We start from the raw sequence: 15935 nt of genomic DNA, 5'->3' as shown, positions 1-15935 counted from the left end.
CAGAACTGGGAAGTGAAAAAACTTCTCCAAATAGTAGTTAAACCTTCAGCTATGTCCAGTCTTGTTAAGCGTGGTCAGAACAGGTGCCCCTTCTGGGTCACCTGAGTCTGGGGACAATGCAGGACACCTAAGACACTCAAGTCAGAGCTTTAGCATCCACTGCCAGGAGAGCAGTGATCTGTTTGCCTTCTGTGATCTTCCCCAGGTCCCCAGCCCCAGGGGACCTGTGACATGAGCAGAGCAGTCTGTTGGTGCTCACCTTTTGCACAGGCAGAACCACTGGGGAGGGGCTATTCACACCCCTTGCAGATGGGGGTGCAAGGATCCCCTCTGTAATGAGTTTTCCCAGGGGCCCAAGTGAAAATGTGGCTGGAGCTAGATCTTGGAATCGGGTACCTTTGTTCTTTCCTATGGTGGCAACCAGTGTAGGGAGAAGCAGGCCTAGGGGCCACACGAGGCGGTGTCCACAGCAGTGGAAGGTGCAGGCTCCATGCCAGACTGTCCCCCTCCCCCTGCCTGCACCTCAGTTTCTTCATCTGTAAAAGGAGGGTAATAACAGCTCCCTCCCTGAAGGAGTCGTGAGCATTAAAGCACTCAGAATAGTCCTGGATGATTACTAAATACTTAATAAATATTGACTGTCATGAGTGGTATATATGCCTAGACCCAAGTCATAGCATACTGTACTCACCCAAAAAAGATACATTTGTGCAGGTGAAAACCTGCGAAGGCAAAGACAGCAACTGAAAGATCCCACTGAAGGCTGGTTGGTGCACAGCCTCTGGGGAGACGATCAGGAGAGGGTGGAACTCAGGGTGGTTTCCAGGCTGCTTGTACCTGGATGGATCTTGAACCTTTTTTTCTCTAATTAAAAAACAATTTTAGTTCCAGCTGACCTTTGCCTGCAGCCCTCCATACTGCAACTTCCCGAGTCATTTACCCCAAACACAGCTCCTGCTGTCCCGCCTTCTGCAAAAAAATTCAGGGATACACGGTCTTTCAATGGGCCCCACCAAGTTCTAGATGGGTTCCTGGCTTCTCTGGCCTCCCCTCGGGCAGCCCTCTGCAGCCACCTGGAGCAGGGCTGTACCAGGGCGGGACAGTGAGCTAGCCTCTCTGCCACACAGGAAGGCACACAGCTCAGGGAAGAGAAGCCCCAGTTTGAAGCCCTGGTGTCCCAGAGGCTGGAGGCCTTGCACCGACTCTGGGATGAGCTTCAGGCCACCACAAAGGAGAAGGCCCAACAGCTCTCAGCCGCCAGGAGCTCTGACCTGCGTTCGAAGACCCAAGCTGACCTCAACAAGTGGATCAGCGCCATGGAGGACCAGCTGCGGTCAGACGACCCGGGCAAGGACCTGACCAGTGTCAACCGGATGTTGGCTAAGCTGAAGGCACGTGAGCGGATTGTACACTGGGAGTGTTGGAATAGAAGGGGTCTTGGGGAGCAAATCTGAACCCTGAAAACCAGTTCCTCTTAGCTGGACTTGCCTTTATTGTGCAAAAATGTCTCCTTTGCAAGAGAGTAAGACAGGGATCCAAATGGGTTAATAAAGGCATGCCTGGGAAGGAAAGTCCAGGTGCTCCAGGGAGGGAAAAATGAGGGGGGCAACCAGGGAGCTCAAACTGGGCCTTAAAGGATGGGTGGGATGATGGACAGGAGGGAGGGGCTGCCCAGGTGCCGGGCGAGTGCCAACACTGTCCCCTTGTGTCCCAGCGTGTGGAGGACCAAGTGAATGTGCGGAAGGAGGAGCTGGGGGAGCTGTTTGCTGAGATGCCCTCGCTGGGAGAGGAAGAGGAGGGTGCTGACTTTAGCATCGAGAAGCGGTTCCTGGACCTCCTGGAGCCCCTGGGGAGGAGGAAGAAGCAGCTCGAATCATCCAGGGCCAAGCTGCAGATCAGCCGGGACTTAGAGGATGAGACGGTACGTGTGCCGCAACCCTCAACCCCCCAGCAGCCGAGGCAGCGGCTGCCGTCAGGATTACTGGCTGCCACCCAGGGCAGCTCTTGGCAGCGGATGTCTGTTCATCTCACCCCCTTATCTCACAGGATTGTTGCGGTGCTTACATTAAATATAAAAGTAAAGCCAGTGCTTTCTGAATGTTAACTCACTCATGGACTTTTGGGCCAGACAGACTTGGGTTACCAATCCAGCTATGTTACCTTTCCTCAGTGTGACCAGGAACCTCAGTTCAAATACCAAAATGTCCCCATCTGTGAAATGGGGACAAAACCCTGACATGGGTGTTGGGAAGAACCAGGGAGACATGACAAGCAGCACTCTGTGTGGATCGTGGCGGGTTCTCGGGAAAGGGAGGGCACAATTGTCATCAGCTGTCCTCCTGCCTTTGTTCTCCGCAGCTCTGGGTGGAGGAGAGGTTGCCTCTGGCCCAGTCGGCCGACTATGGCATTAATCTGCAAACCGTGCAGCTGTTCATGAAGAAGAACCAGGTAAGTACCGCCTTACCTTGTCAGTGCCACCTGCCCCTCCTGCAGAAGGCCAGTGACAGCAGATTATCACTCTTGTTAGTAGCTCTGGGGTCCCCAGACCCCCTAACAGAGCAGCTTTGGTGATGGTGGAGAGAATTCTGGGAGGACCACAGGGGAGCAGGGTGGGGGCTTGTTTAGATGCTTTGGGATTTGAGGCCGTTCAGACTCCTTAGGGCACAGGTGAATGCAGGGCCCAGACGTGAGGCCTCGGGTTTAGCTTTGCAGCTTCTTTATTCCATGGCCTCCCTGAGAGGAGGCCCACAGCTCCTGGCTGCCCTCCCTCTTCCAGGGCTGAGCTGGGCAAGTGGGGTATCCTCAGGGTTAGTAGACCCCACTTCTCTGGACATGTGAAGACTTGGGGAGCTCAAACCCCATTAGGAAGCCATGGACCTCAGACTCTGAGCCTCGGACTCAGAGCCACGTTCATTTGCTGTTCTGTTCTCTCTGAGGCCTGGCTGTAAACTCCTGTGGCCCTGATCAGGATGCTGGAAGTGAGCAGATGCCACACCCCCTCTGGAGTCACAGTTACCTCGCATCCTCCAAGGCTGGCTACATTGGTCGTGTTGCCTCTGTGTCTGACCAAAGGCTGGCCGCAGACCCTGCTTTTGGGAAGAGAGTCCTTCCTCCTGCCTGGTCTGCTCTTTGGGTCAAGAATTAGGAGCAGCCATAGCCATGAGCAAGGAGAGCCAGGGGACTTAGCCTAGAGAGAGCAGGGTGTCCCAGAGTGCCAGTCAGCATTATAGCTCCTAGGAAAGGAAGGTCATGGCCACCAGTACTTCCTTCCCCAAAGCAACAGCAGCTGCCATCTGCCCACAGGGCCCAGCCACTGTGCCAGGGCCTGAATTATATTCCAAGGGGTTCTTTAAAAGCTCCCTCAGAGCCTTTGCTTTGGGCTGACATGATCAAAAGGCTCCAGTGGCCACACGAAGGGACCTGGGCTGGAAGGTGGTAGGATGCGGGTTAACACCACAACCTCCACTCAAAGGAAGGAAGCTGGTAGAAGACAGTGTCCTTGGGGCCTCAGTTTCCTCAACTGTAAAACGAGTCAACTTCAGTCCTTCCAACACTAGAGACTTTTGACTCTGTCTAGTTAGTGTTATTGCCAAAAGATTTTCATCTCCTCTGGCCAAAGGATGCTATTTTAAGAAAAGGGCAAGTATAAATAGGGTTCTTCTAAACAAGAAGGGAAAGATCATTTCCTGGGAGAGCATGGCTGCCTTAGAGAAGACTGTTTCAGGCTAGCCTGGCCAGGGCTCAAGTCCCATTTTACCCTTCCCTTTGTTGCAGCGGCTCTCAAACCTCAGTGTGTGTGAGACTCGCCCAGAGGGCTTGTTCAGACACAGCTGGCCAGGCTCCACCCCAGATCCACTGAATCAAACTGGGAGTAGAGCCTGGTAATTTCCATTTCTACCAAGACCCTGTATTGTGCCGAGGCTGCTGGCCTGGACCCCACTTTGAGAGCCACTGCTTTACGGGCTATCCCCTGCAACTAGAACAAGTCCCTCGAGGTGCCACATGAGTGGTTTTCAACTCGGGCTTCCCATTAGAATCACCTGGGGGAACTTTTAACCCTGCGAATGCCCGAGTCCCACCTCAAAGCCATTAATTAGGATCACTGGGGTTGGCGCCCTGGCTGTGTCTGTTTTCCCAGATGCACCCAGGGTTAAGAAGCATAGTTCTGTCTGATCTGGACCCTACCTGCCTTTAAATCTCATCCCTTACCACGTTCTCCCTCTTTCACAGTGTTCTAGCTTTTCTGACTCTCTCTCTCTCTCTGGCCATTAGATGGCCCAGGCTCGCCTCTACCCCAGGGACTTTGCAGTTGCTTTTCCCTCCCACCAGCAACATTCACCCCCCCCCCCAGATCTTTGTGTGGGGGCATCTCACCCAAACGTCATCTCCTCAGAAAGGCCCTCCTGACTCCCCAGGCTAAAGCAGCTACCACCGCATCTCGGCGGACTTTCTTCATCTCGTCGTGCTTTCCTTCTAGCTCCCATTACCTACCCTTATTTACCTGCTTGCCATCTATTTCCTCTACTAGAGTGTAAGCTCTATGGGGACAGAGGCTTTGTTCCCCCATTGTCCCTAGAACAGGCTCTGCTCTATGTGAAATAACTTAATAAATATGTGTTGAATGAATGAAGTCACGGAAGAAGACAACACAAGTAAGCTCACTTCACAGTATCCCAGAAAGCAATTGCTTGAGAGAGAGAGAGAGAGAGATGGTTTAGCATTCCTTGCCAAGGTCCTGAGATCCAGGGAAAGTACCGACAAACAGAGCTCACACCATGAGTGGTTTGAATACAATTGCACAGACCCCAGGAAAATGTCAGCCTCGATCCCAAGGCAGGTGCCACGCGGAGGTTGCTAGTTCTGTATATTGTCAATCCTGTCAGTCACTGTACTGCCCACATGTCCTGCTTTTGCCCCCACCCTCCAGATGGCTTTAAAGGCTGTGGGCAGCTGTAGACAGGGAGGATGAGGTGTCAGGGGCCAGGAACCCACATGCAAGAAGCACCCAGGCTCAGGCCTCTGGGACCAGAAAGTGAGTGACACATGGGTCACAGTCCCCTGGAAAAAAAGGTGACCCAGTCCCAAAGTGGGAGGAAAATGCCATTCTGGTGATGAAAGATTCAAACAAGAAAGTAATACAAAGCTCCCAAGAGATTCGAAAAATAGAAATGGGGAAAACAAAATAAAACCCTTAACTCTGTACGAGGGGAAGCAGTCAGCTATAGCTTTGTAGGAATGAAAGCTCTTAGGATAAGATATCAAAGGGCCATTTGAGCGTTGTTTTCCTCTCCTCTATCCTGAACAACTGAGAATCAAGCTCTGCTGAAACCCAGGGAGAACAGGGGGCAGTCCAGAGCACCGGCTGTGGGAGCAGAGGGGGTCATGTTCAGATCCCGGCTCTGCCCCTGGCTGCCCACAGGCACCTGACCTGCTCTGTGCCAGAGCCTGGTGCTCATCCCAGCAGACTGGGGGGGGGGGGGGTGAGAGGAGAGTGATGTGAAGTGTCTAGCACTGTGCCTGGTGTGTGGTCCTGGCAGTTGTTATGGCCACCCCCCACTCTGCTCTAGCTTCCCTGAGTGGGAGGGAGCAAGAGGTGCCCGGGCGTCACCTGGGCCTGGCCTCACCTGCATGGTGGGAAGGCCCTGCCTCTGAGCCCTTCTTCCCCTCTCACCCCAGACCCTGCAGAATGAGATTCTGGGCCATGCACCGCGGGTCGAGGACGTGCTGCAGAGAGGGCAGCAGCTGGTGGAGGAGGCAGAGATTGAGTGTGGGGACATCGCGGAGCGCCTGGGCCACCTGCAGAGCTCGTGGGACACGCTGCGGGAGGCGGCAGCCGGGAGGCTGCAGCGCCTGCGGGATGCCAGCGAGGCACAGCAGTACTACCTGGACGCCGGCGAGGCCGAGGCCTGGATCAGTGAGCAGGAGCTCTACGTCATCTCAGACGAGACCCCCAAGGTCAGCTCAGGCCAGGGCTGCCAGGCTGGGTGCCAAGGCCAAGAGGAAGAGCTGGGGGTGGGCAGTCAGAGGGAGCCATGGAAGCCAGGCATGTGAGGAGTGAGGACAGGGGGAGGGTGTCCAAGGAACGCTCCTTCTCAGGTCGCCCCACCTCTTGCATGCACCCCTAGAGAACACATACTGCAGCCGGGTGCCCTGTCTGCCAACTTAAATTTGCTCCAACACAGGGGTTCTTCACCTTTTTTGTACCATGGGGCCTGTGCTATGGAAGGGGGTTAGAGGTGGCATCAGGGGGTCTCTAAAAGCTGGAATGATAGAGGAGTTTCCACAAAACAGAAAGCTGGAGCTGGGCCCAGAAGGGTAGATATCAGATTGGGGGTGTTGAGAGGAAGGTGGGATGCGGGCATTGCAGGAAAGGACAGCACAGTTCCCTGTGGGTGTCCCTAGAGCCTGGCTCTCCCCAGCTCAGGCACCTCCAGGAGCTGGGCTGTAAGCTGGGCCAGACCAACCTGGGCCAGGCCAAGCTCATGTCGGTCCCCTGCCTCCTAGGATGAAGAGAGCGCCATCGTGATGCTAAAGCGGCATTTGCGGCAACAGCGTGCAGTGGAGGAGTATGGGCGGAACATCAAGCAGCTGGCCGGCCGGGCCCAGAGCCTGCTCACTGCCGGCCACCCCGAGGGGTGCGTGAGACTTGGCCAGGTCATAGGTGTCAGGCCAGAGGCCCTACCAGCCAGGATCCATTCAGGTTCAAGTGGGAAAACAGGAATAGTTTTCCTGAAAAGTATGGGTTTGAGAGAACTGCTTTCTGGACTCCTGATTGGCCCAATTCCATGTCATGCCTGGGTTCTGTATGGGTGGCTTCAAACAGGGCCAGCTGAGGCCTAGCTTGCAAGAAGATCAGAAAACGAAATAGCGAAACTACCCTCTGAGTGAACTGAGAGCCCCGGTCTTTTGAAGAGTTGGGCTGTGCTAAGAGATGCTCACTTTTCATTTTATGGTCCAGAAGGTACTTCATGGTCTCACAGTCTCTCAGCAAAATGATTACAGAGGGGTGAAGGAAACAGCCTTCATCTATCTCAGCTGTTCCGCTGTGCGGGTTCTGCAAAGATGCGAGCCCACTGGGCCACACACCTCAGGCTGCCCCCAGTCACGGCTCTGCCTCAGCTGCCTTTAGGGCATCCACAGCTACGAGTCCTCAACAGCCCCCCAGCATCTCCCAAGGAGCCCCAAGGAGGGAGCCCCAGGCACTGCACGGCCCTCTCTAAAGAGCTAAGTAGGGCCCGCTGCTGCTGGGGTCCCGCTCAGACCGCCTGCCCATCAGCCTCCTTGGAAGAATAATGGAGGATTCCCCGTTTGCTGTGTCTCTGTAGGCTTCCCAAGGTGCTGGGCAGTGGCAGGAAGCATCCACCTCCAAGGGGGACACATTTTGTCCTCCCTGAATCATCATGGTCTAGGGGCGGTTCCTTCTCTCCCCAACTCTTCCCCCGGAGAAGTCACTGCCATTTCTCCTAAGCTGCGTTTCCCCACCTGCGCCCATGGCAGGGCTGGGAGGAGTGGTCAGCTCCCCTGAGCTGGCTGCTCTGAGTTTTCTATCGCTGTCTGAAGGTTTTCTTGTTCGAATTCCAGGGAACAGATCATCAGACTCCAGGGGCAAGTGGACAAGCAGTATGCCGGGCTGAAGGACATGGCGGAGGAACGCAAACGGAAGCTGGAGAACATGTACCACCTGTTCCAGCTGAAGAGGGAGGCCGACGACCTGGAGCAGTGGATTGCAGAAAAGGAGCTGGTGGCCTCGTCCCCAGAAATGGGGCAAGACTTTGACCACGTTACTGTGAGTACTCGCAGCACTCTCTTCGTCTTCCTCAAATGCAAGAGCTGCTGCTCTAGACACGTGCACACCCACGCACCCACACACACACCTGCCAGGCCCAAAGTGCCGCCCAGAGATGCGGGCACAGCAGCGGATGCTCTGGATGCCCTGGGGAAGGTGTGGGAGTGTGGTTCCAGGTGGTTGTAGTTGCCACCTAGGAGAGTCTGCAGTCAGTGCAGTGACACCACTCACTCCTGACCGCAATATCCGCATTTCTTTCTACCCCTGTCCAGCTGCTCCGGGACAAGTTCCGGGACTTTGCCCGGGAGACTGGGGCCATTGGGCAGGAGCGGGTGGACAACGTGAATGCCATTATCGAGCGGCTCATCGACGCGGGCCACGGAGAGGCGGCCACCATCGCTGAGTGGAAGGACGGACTGAATGAGATGTGGGCAGACCTGCTGGAGCTCATCGACACACGCATGCAGCTGCTGGCCGCCTCCTATGACCTGCACCGCTACTTCTACACGGGCACCGAGATCCTGGGCCTCATCGACGAGAAGCACCGCGAACTGCCAGAGGACGTGGGGCTGGACGCCAGCACTGCCGAGTCCTTCCACCGGGTGCACACGGCCTTTGAGCGGGAGCTCCACCTCCTGGGCGTGCAGGTGCCTTCTACCCCTCGCTGTCCACCCGCAGGCTCTGGGGACCTTCCTTGCACATCTTCCCCATTGACCAGTGTCCTGGGGGCCCCGGCATGTCGGGTCCTGCCCTGGCTTCTGCAGGGGAAACCACCAGAACAGGCGCCAGGAGAGTCCACCCCTCAGAGAGGCAACAGCTCAGGGCAGAAAGGCAGGGAGCGGTGGCTTTCAGACGTTCTTCAGCTTCTCGTTATTAAATCTGAGTCTTGACAAAAACCCAGTGCATAAAATACCTTAAAATACAATTTCTCTGGCTGTGTGAAGTATTACAGTATTATCAGCAAACACATATGTTTTCTAGCACCAGGTACTGTTCTAAGCTGTACACATATTCACTGAACCCCAGAGCCACCCACTGAGGGAGGGACTAGCATTACCTGCACTTTGTAGATGAGGAAAGGCAGCCATAGCGGGGTCAGTAAGGGGCCTGGAACCTGCACTTGGCGGGGGAGCCCTGGCAGCCTGGCTGTAGACTTGCTGTCCTCAGCCATGAGGCTGTTCAGCCTTTCCACATGGGAGCTGCAGGAGCCCCCAAATCTGCCTAGACCACCCCCTCCACCCCTCACTGGGGTGCCCCTGAGGCACCGCCACACATCTGTAGCCTTCTACACAGTTCAGTGTGATAGAGCAGGGACCAGGGGCCCCAACTGTTGGGGGCTGGCTGGGATTCCTGTGGAGCAGGAAAGATGGGCTGTTGCGCAGCCTTACACCAACCCAATGGGGTTCAGGGCCCTGGTTCACATGAGGGATGGGGTGGCCAACCTAGGGATTTGTCCTCCAGCTGGAGGTGGGGCCTGGAGTGCAGCTCTTGTGCCCTGGAGGTGCCAGAGCCTGGAGGCAGGCACAGCCCCACGGAGTTCTTAGGGCTGAGGCTGCACTGCCCTGGGGCCAGCCTCAAACAGGGGTCTGCTGCAGCCCCTTCCTCCGAGAGGCTGCGTGCGGAGTGGTCATGAACAGGGACTTGGAAGCAACCTGCTACCCCAGCTGTCCCGCTCTACCGGGTAACCTCAGGCCGGTCACTTAGCCGCCCCATCCCTCCCCATCTCCAAAATAGAGATAGTAATAGTGTGTCTTGGGGGGGGGGGGTGGTAAAAAATGAAGAGAGTAATAAATTAAAGTGTTTAGAACAGCTTCTGGTACATAGTTACTTTTATTATCATACCTCTGAGGAGATCAAAGGGCATAGAGTCCCTCCCACTCCCCTTTGATGAGGATCAAAGCCCAAGTGGGGGGTGTGCCTTGGATCGGCAGAGGTGCTAAAGCCAGAAAGAGCTTTCTGCAGCACCCAGTGGGCGGTACCTTCCAGCAGTGCCCTGGGCAGGGAGGCCAGGAGGGGAGGTGCCCTCACCCATTCCAGGCCCAACATGCATCTTTCTGGGGAACAATGTCCAGTTTCGGCTGCTCGCAGGTACAGCAGTTCCAGGACGTGGCCACCCGCCTGCAGACAGCATACGCAGGGGAGAAGGCAGACGCCATCCAGAACAAGGAGCAGGAGGTGTCTGCCGCGTGGCAGGCGCTGCTCGACGCCTGTGCGGGGCGCCGCACCCAGCTTGTGGACACGGCGGACAAATTCCGCTTCTTCAGCATGGCCCGCGACCTCCTCTCCTGGATGGAGAGCATCATCCGGCAGATTGAGACCCAGGAGAGGCCCAGGTGAGGGGGCATCCTCAGGGCAGCCCCACGCCTTGGCCACCTTGTCCCAGATGCTAGCAGCCCAGGGCACTGCACTGAGGCTACTCCCCGGGGGGTGACCCTGCACTGTGGGTGCACAGGGGTCCCAGGGCGACCCTCAGGGCTGGGTCCAGGCAGAAACTGAGCAGCTCAGCTTCCGCTGGGGGAACTGACCATTTCCGAGTAAAGGGAATGCTGAGTGTGGCGAGAAAGACATCTGTTCTTGAGCTTCTACAGTGATGGCAGTGAAAATACAGGGTTCACTGTCTATTCCTCACCCAGCGCTGGGGGAGTATTGTTCCCCAAGACTCAGGGAGGAGCTCATTGCTTGTAGGAGGCGGTGGCGGCAGCAGAGCCCTGGGCACTGAGAGCCTCGTGGGGACCAGGGCTGCCCTTGCACTTGGTGTTGGGTTAGCAGTTATCTGTGGCCCTTGTCCCCCCTCTGCCCCTCTGGTGCCGGTCCTGGAGGTCAAGCTTGTATGTTTAACTTCTTTATGAGCATACAGCTCACATACCATGCAATTCAATATTCCATGGTTTTTCATATAGTCACAGTTGTACAACCATCACAGTATCAATTTAGAAGGTTGTCATCACCCCAATGAGAAACCCTATACCACTCAGCTGTCCTCACCCCTCATCGCCCCTCCCCTCAGCACCTGGCAACCACTAATCTGGCAACCACTAATCTGTTTTCTGTCTCTCCAGGCTTTTTTAAAAGATTTTATTTATTTATTTTTAGATAAAGGGGAAGGGAAGGAGAAAGAGAGGGAGAGAAACATCAGTGTGTGGTTGCTCTCACGTGCCCCCAGCTGGAGATCTGGCCCACAACCCAGGCATGTGCCCTGACTGGGAATCGAACCGGCGACCCTTTGTTTTTGCAGGCCCACGCTCAATCCACTGAGCTACACCAGCCAGGGCTCTCTAGACTTTTTACATGAATAGAATGATACAATATGTGGTCTTTCCTGACTGGCTTCTTTCACTCAGCACACCCTTTCCAGGATTCCTTCGTATCATAGCATGTGTCAGTACTTCGTTCCTTTTCACTGCTGAATAACATTCCCAGGCCACTTTTGGGGTCCCTGCACCCTGCCCATGCCCTGGCCACGAGCAGTGGCGGACACCAGGGCGTCAGTGTTCCTGCCGGGGCCAGGCTGGCAGAGAAGGGAGTGGCCTCAGACCCCCAGGCAGGGGCAGTGGCCCCTCTGGTCGGGACTTCTTGGCCTTAGGCTGACCAGAGTCACCAGCATTTGCTTCTTCCCCAAACTCTCTCACCTGCTGCTGTCCTCCTGCCCACCACCCCCACCCCAGGGACGTCTCCTCCGTGGAACTGCTCATGAAGTATCACCAGGGCATCAGGGCGGAGATCGAAACCCGAAGCAAGAACTTCAAGGCCTGCCTGGAGCTTGGCGAGTCCTTGCTGCAGCGGGAGCACCAAGCCTCCGAGGAGGTGAGAGGGACGGTGGGCCAGAGATGGCTCCTCCCTGGCCTTGCCCCCACTCCTGCCGGGCCAGACAGCTTCCTGGCAGGGTTCTGCGGAGGAGGTGCATCTTTCTCTTCCCCAGGGAGTACTGGTGATAAGAGCCCCCCACACCCATTCAAGGGGCTGGCTGTTTGCAGGGAGAGCAGGCTAATAACCCACCCAACACCCACACGTGTGCACGTTTTGCAGTTGGCAACACCCACTTTCTAGGGGAGGCCCGTGTGCCTCAGAGAAGTTAAGCAACGTGCTCAAGGCTGCACACCTGTGACCTCTCACACCTGGGCCACTAGTTAGAGAAATCGGGAGTGTCTGGATCTTACAGGCAGAGAGGAGCTTTTGTTAACCCCAAATCACGGGTGGCCTCAAGACTTGCTACAGACAGGGCTGGTAGAGAGCAGGGGCTGCTGCAGAGTCACCTCCCCTGCCCTGGGAGCCAGTTGAGCACATGCCCCAGAGTGGCCATTCCTGAAGTACCTGCCTCAGCCAGAAAGCTAAGGCAGATTAAGCAGGGCCCAGACTTGAAGCTAGGTCTCTGTGACCAAGCCCACCCAGCATTCTTTGCAGGATCTGTCTGTGTACCGCCTCACACCCTGGCAGGATTACCCAAGCCTGGGCTGTTCTCCCTCCCTCCCCGCAGATCAGGGAGAAGCTGCAGCAGGTGGTATCCAGGAGGAAGGAGATGAACGAGAAGTGGGAGGCCCGCTGGGAGCGGCTCAGCATGTGTGAGTGCAGCCTGGGAGCTGGGGAACCAGGAGAGGGTGTGGGGAGTGACGTCACCACTGCTGGGAGAACCCCCACACACACTCATGAAAGTGGCGATGGATCTCCATCGCCAAGGGCCTCAGGGATCCCCTCAGGAGACCCACGCTGCTGGAACCAGCCAGCCAGCCCCAATCTCTCTGCCCCCACCTCCCCACCCCCACTTCATGCCAGGCTGAGATCCCCATAGAGTGTGGCTTGGAGAGGGGTCAGGATAAGGCCTTAGTGCATCCCAGATGTTTGATCTTAGGTGCGTCAGGTACAGAAGGAGCTCTGGCCTGGCAGCTGGAGACTGGGAGAGGTGGAGAAATCCCGCCAGAGCCAAGAAGACCTGGATTGGTCCTATGGCTACTCGTGCATGATTTTGTGAGACAGCCAAGGGCCAGAAGAGGGTGTTCAGTGCAGGTGACAGCTCCTCAAAGGGAGATGTCTAAACTACATCTTGCTTTCAAGATGGAGTTCGTTCTAACTGGCGGGTTTTTAAAATACCACTGTTGATAGAGATGAGGTAGGGGCCCAGTCTGGGAAGGGGCGCCGGTCTCACTGAGGCAGAAGGCCATCACTGAGCAGGGTGTCCACACAGTAACAAGCACACAGGTGTGAACCTCCTGCCTGACTGCCAGCTCCGAGTCTGTCTGCAGAGTGGCCCCGAGGCCCCGCAGGAGCTGACCTTCGGGTGCTGACAGCCCCCGGGGCCCTTTGGGTGGGCCTGTGTCTCGTTCTCCGTGGCAGTGCTGGAAGTATGCCAGTTCTCGCGGGACGCCTCCGTGGCTGAAGCGTGGCTGATTGCCCAGGAGCCCTACCTGGCCAGCCGGGACTTCGGACACACAGTGGACAGTGTGGAGAAGCTCATCAAGAGGCATGAGGCTTTTGAGAAATCCACAGCCAGCTGGGCAGAGCGCTTCGCTGCCCTGGAGAAGCCCACCACGGTGAGCGGGAGGCTGGGTGGTGGGCAGCCGTGCCTGGAGGGTATCTCAAGGCAAGAACACTTAGCCGGTTAACAGACGCCCATGAACAGTGTGAAAGGCTCGGCAAGGTGGGAGAGTGGGAAGGAAGTAAGAGTGGCAGAAAGTACTGACTTTTGAACCCAAAGACAAAAGGGGATAGATCCCAAAAGGAAATACACCAGGGTGTGTTGGGTACACAGAGCCACTTTTAGAGAAATGTGTCTGAGAGTGGTCTCCCCTCTTTGGTGGTGACTCTGACACCCCTGGCCTTTTCCTCCTCTAGCTGGAGCTGAAAGAACGTCAGATCCTGGAGAGACCCGTGGAGGAAACTGGGTAAGAACGGGGAGGGCTGAGTGGCAGCTTCACTGGAGCACTGCCAAGGGTGGGGGTGGGGGAGGGGGGTATTTTTCATCAGAAACAGCCCCCTGATGTTTTAATAATACACCGGTGATCTCTCACACCTGGGCCACTAGTTAGAGAAATCCGGAGTGTCTGGATCTTGCAGGCAGAGAGGAGCTTTCGTCAAGCCCAAATCACAGGTGGCCTCAAGACCCGCTACAGACAGGGCTGGTAGAGAGCAGGGGCTGCTGTGAGTCGCCTGCCCTGCCCTGGGAGCCAGCTGCTCACATGCCCCAGAGTGGCCGTTCCTGAAGTACCTGCCTCAGCCAGAAAGCTAAGGCAGATTAAGCAGCTCCTTGCCAAGCACCTGCCAGGCTGCCCGGAAGCCTGGACAGGGAGACACGTGGTGTGGGCTCCCTGAGGAGGGTGGGAGAGCCAGGTTCGGGGGTAGATGCTGGCTTCAGAGAGGTGCTTGTTTCTGAAGAGGGGCTGTGTCTTCACAGGCCTCAAGAGGAGGAAGGAGAGACAGCAGGGGAGGGTCCCCGAGTTCCCGATCCAGCGGCCACCGTGAGAACGTCCCCGGTCAGTTTCCTGTCCCACTTGTCTAGTTCCTTGGATTCGCTGCTGCCAGAACCCGCGCATCCCTACTAGGCCCGGCCAGGGGACCGGGGCGGAAGTCAAGGACAGGCACACGCCACCCCACCCCCTCCCAGATTCCCCCTTCAGATCAGCCTGCATTTTTCACTTAGGTTTTTTCCTCCAACCCAGAAGAAACTGACGTGCCAGCCCACTGGCATGACTCTCTTAGTTTGGTTTTATCTAGTCCAATAAATTTTCTTCTATAAATATGTCACCAGCTACATCAGGGGAAACAGTTTATACAGAGATGATCAGTGTTTGTACACTGTCCTTTTTCCCATTTTCCCTCTTGCTCCTTCATTAACACATCGCCCCTACACACACACACACACACACACACAGCCACAAACACACTGCCTAGCCCTGCCTGCCACAGCCACAGGCATTTCAGGACACCCCCCCAGCACATTCCTCCCTCCTAGGCAGAGCCCGCCCCCCTGGCACCTTCCTGGCCTGAGGCCTGCTGGTCAGCAAGTCTGAATATGGAGCTGGTCCTGGGGCAAGAACAGACTTGAAGGAGTCTTTCAGGCATGAGGGAGACCCCCAGGGCTTTGGGGTCACAGGGCCAGTCCCCAACTTATAGGAAAGGAGAATGTGTAGCTGAGGGGAGGAAATGGGAGGAGCTCCGACACACCAGCTGCCAGTCACCTGGGCACGCGGCTCCAGGACCCCACCTGGAAGAGGTCTCTGAGCTAAAAGGGCCCAGGAGGTCCGTGCAGGAGGCCTGGGAGGCTGTGACCCAGGTTTGGGGGAAGTGTCCTGGGGCATGGCTGACTGAGAAGAAAACACAAATTCAGCATGTGCCTCGCATGGCTTCACCACTGCATGTACCCCACTTGGACAGGTGCCCAGGTGAGCTTGCCGGAACTGTTGGGGGTTAGGGGCATTGGTATTCTAGGTGGAAATTTCTGGTACACCAACCACCCCAGAAAAAAATACACATACACTGAGAATTTCCTGTGCAGAGTCTCTGTCAGGCCCAGACTTCGAACCTTCCCACACTTCTGTGAAATACTACTCACACTCATTTATACTCACTCACCCTCTGAGGCCTCCAGCCTGGCCACACGCCTCCCTTTCTGAGCTGCACCAGCGCTTCATGTCCAGCAGAGGGCATTCCTGGGCTCCCGCTGGAGGGTCTCTCCCAGAAGTTCCCTCTGAAGCTCCCATCATCGCTTGTGGGGGTCTCGCGTGGACTTCGTCCCAGCCCCTTTCTCCCCGTGACAGCCCCCACCGGAAGCAGCGAGAACTGGGGGCTGGCACAGACTGTGGACACGGGGGCTGGGACTGTCCCTGCCTCCTGTACCACCTGCGCTTCGGTCGTGCATCCCTGTGTGTCTGTGTGCGGTGGTGTCCCAGGTCTGCAGGCTCCTTTGTGACCCCCTGAGTGACTCCATCCATTGTTTGTGTCCTGTACGTCTCTGCAAACTTGATTACATGTGAATGAGAGCCGCCTCCATCCAACACCCTAATGTCAATGGGCTTCGGGGGGGAATAAAACCTGCTTGGACCCGAGTGTCTCTGGAAGGGTGGAGTGAGCCCGCACTGGAGACACTGCTCAGAGAGCCAGCCGCACCAGCTGGGAGAGCTGGCCTGTGCCCAGCCCCGGGAAGAAACCAGATGGCGAA

The 15935-nt window shown here is 56.3% G+C and overlaps 1 protein-coding gene across 2 annotated transcripts in view; it reads left to right on the top strand.

Moving 5' to 3' along the window:
* The window catches only part of SPTB (spectrin beta, erythrocytic), a 117484-nt gene that overhangs the window by 87806 nt on the left and 13743 nt on the right, over positions 1–15935 (top strand). For both annotated transcript variants that reach the window (XM_045822108.1, XM_045822109.1), the window contains 13 exons: positions 1128–1391; positions 1715–1921; positions 2359–2448; positions 5677–5955; positions 6505–6635; positions 7582–7786; positions 8059–8433; positions 9875–10119; positions 11452–11590; positions 12261–12345; positions 13115–13311; positions 13613–13662; positions 14172–14250. In XM_045822108.1, the coding sequence (XP_045678064.1) occupies positions 1128–1391; positions 1715–1921; positions 2359–2448; positions 5677–5955; positions 6505–6635; positions 7582–7786; positions 8059–8433; positions 9875–10119; positions 11452–11590; positions 12261–12345; positions 13115–13311; positions 13613–13662; positions 14172–14250 (2346 nt within the window). The remainder of the gene's footprint in view (positions 1–1127; positions 1392–1714; positions 1922–2358; positions 2449–5676; positions 5956–6504; positions 6636–7581; positions 7787–8058; positions 8434–9874; positions 10120–11451; positions 11591–12260; positions 12346–13114; positions 13312–13612; positions 13663–14171; positions 14251–15935) is intronic.

This window comes from Phyllostomus hastatus, unplaced genomic scaffold, assembly GCF_019186645.2.
Source record: "Phyllostomus hastatus isolate PE091 unplaced genomic scaffold, TTU_PhHast_1.1 phas_scaffold_501, whole genome shotgun sequence".
NCBI classification, from domain to species: Eukaryota; Metazoa; Chordata; class Mammalia; order Chiroptera; family Phyllostomidae; genus Phyllostomus; species Phyllostomus hastatus.
This window is presented reverse-complemented; position numbering and strand designations above follow the sequence as displayed.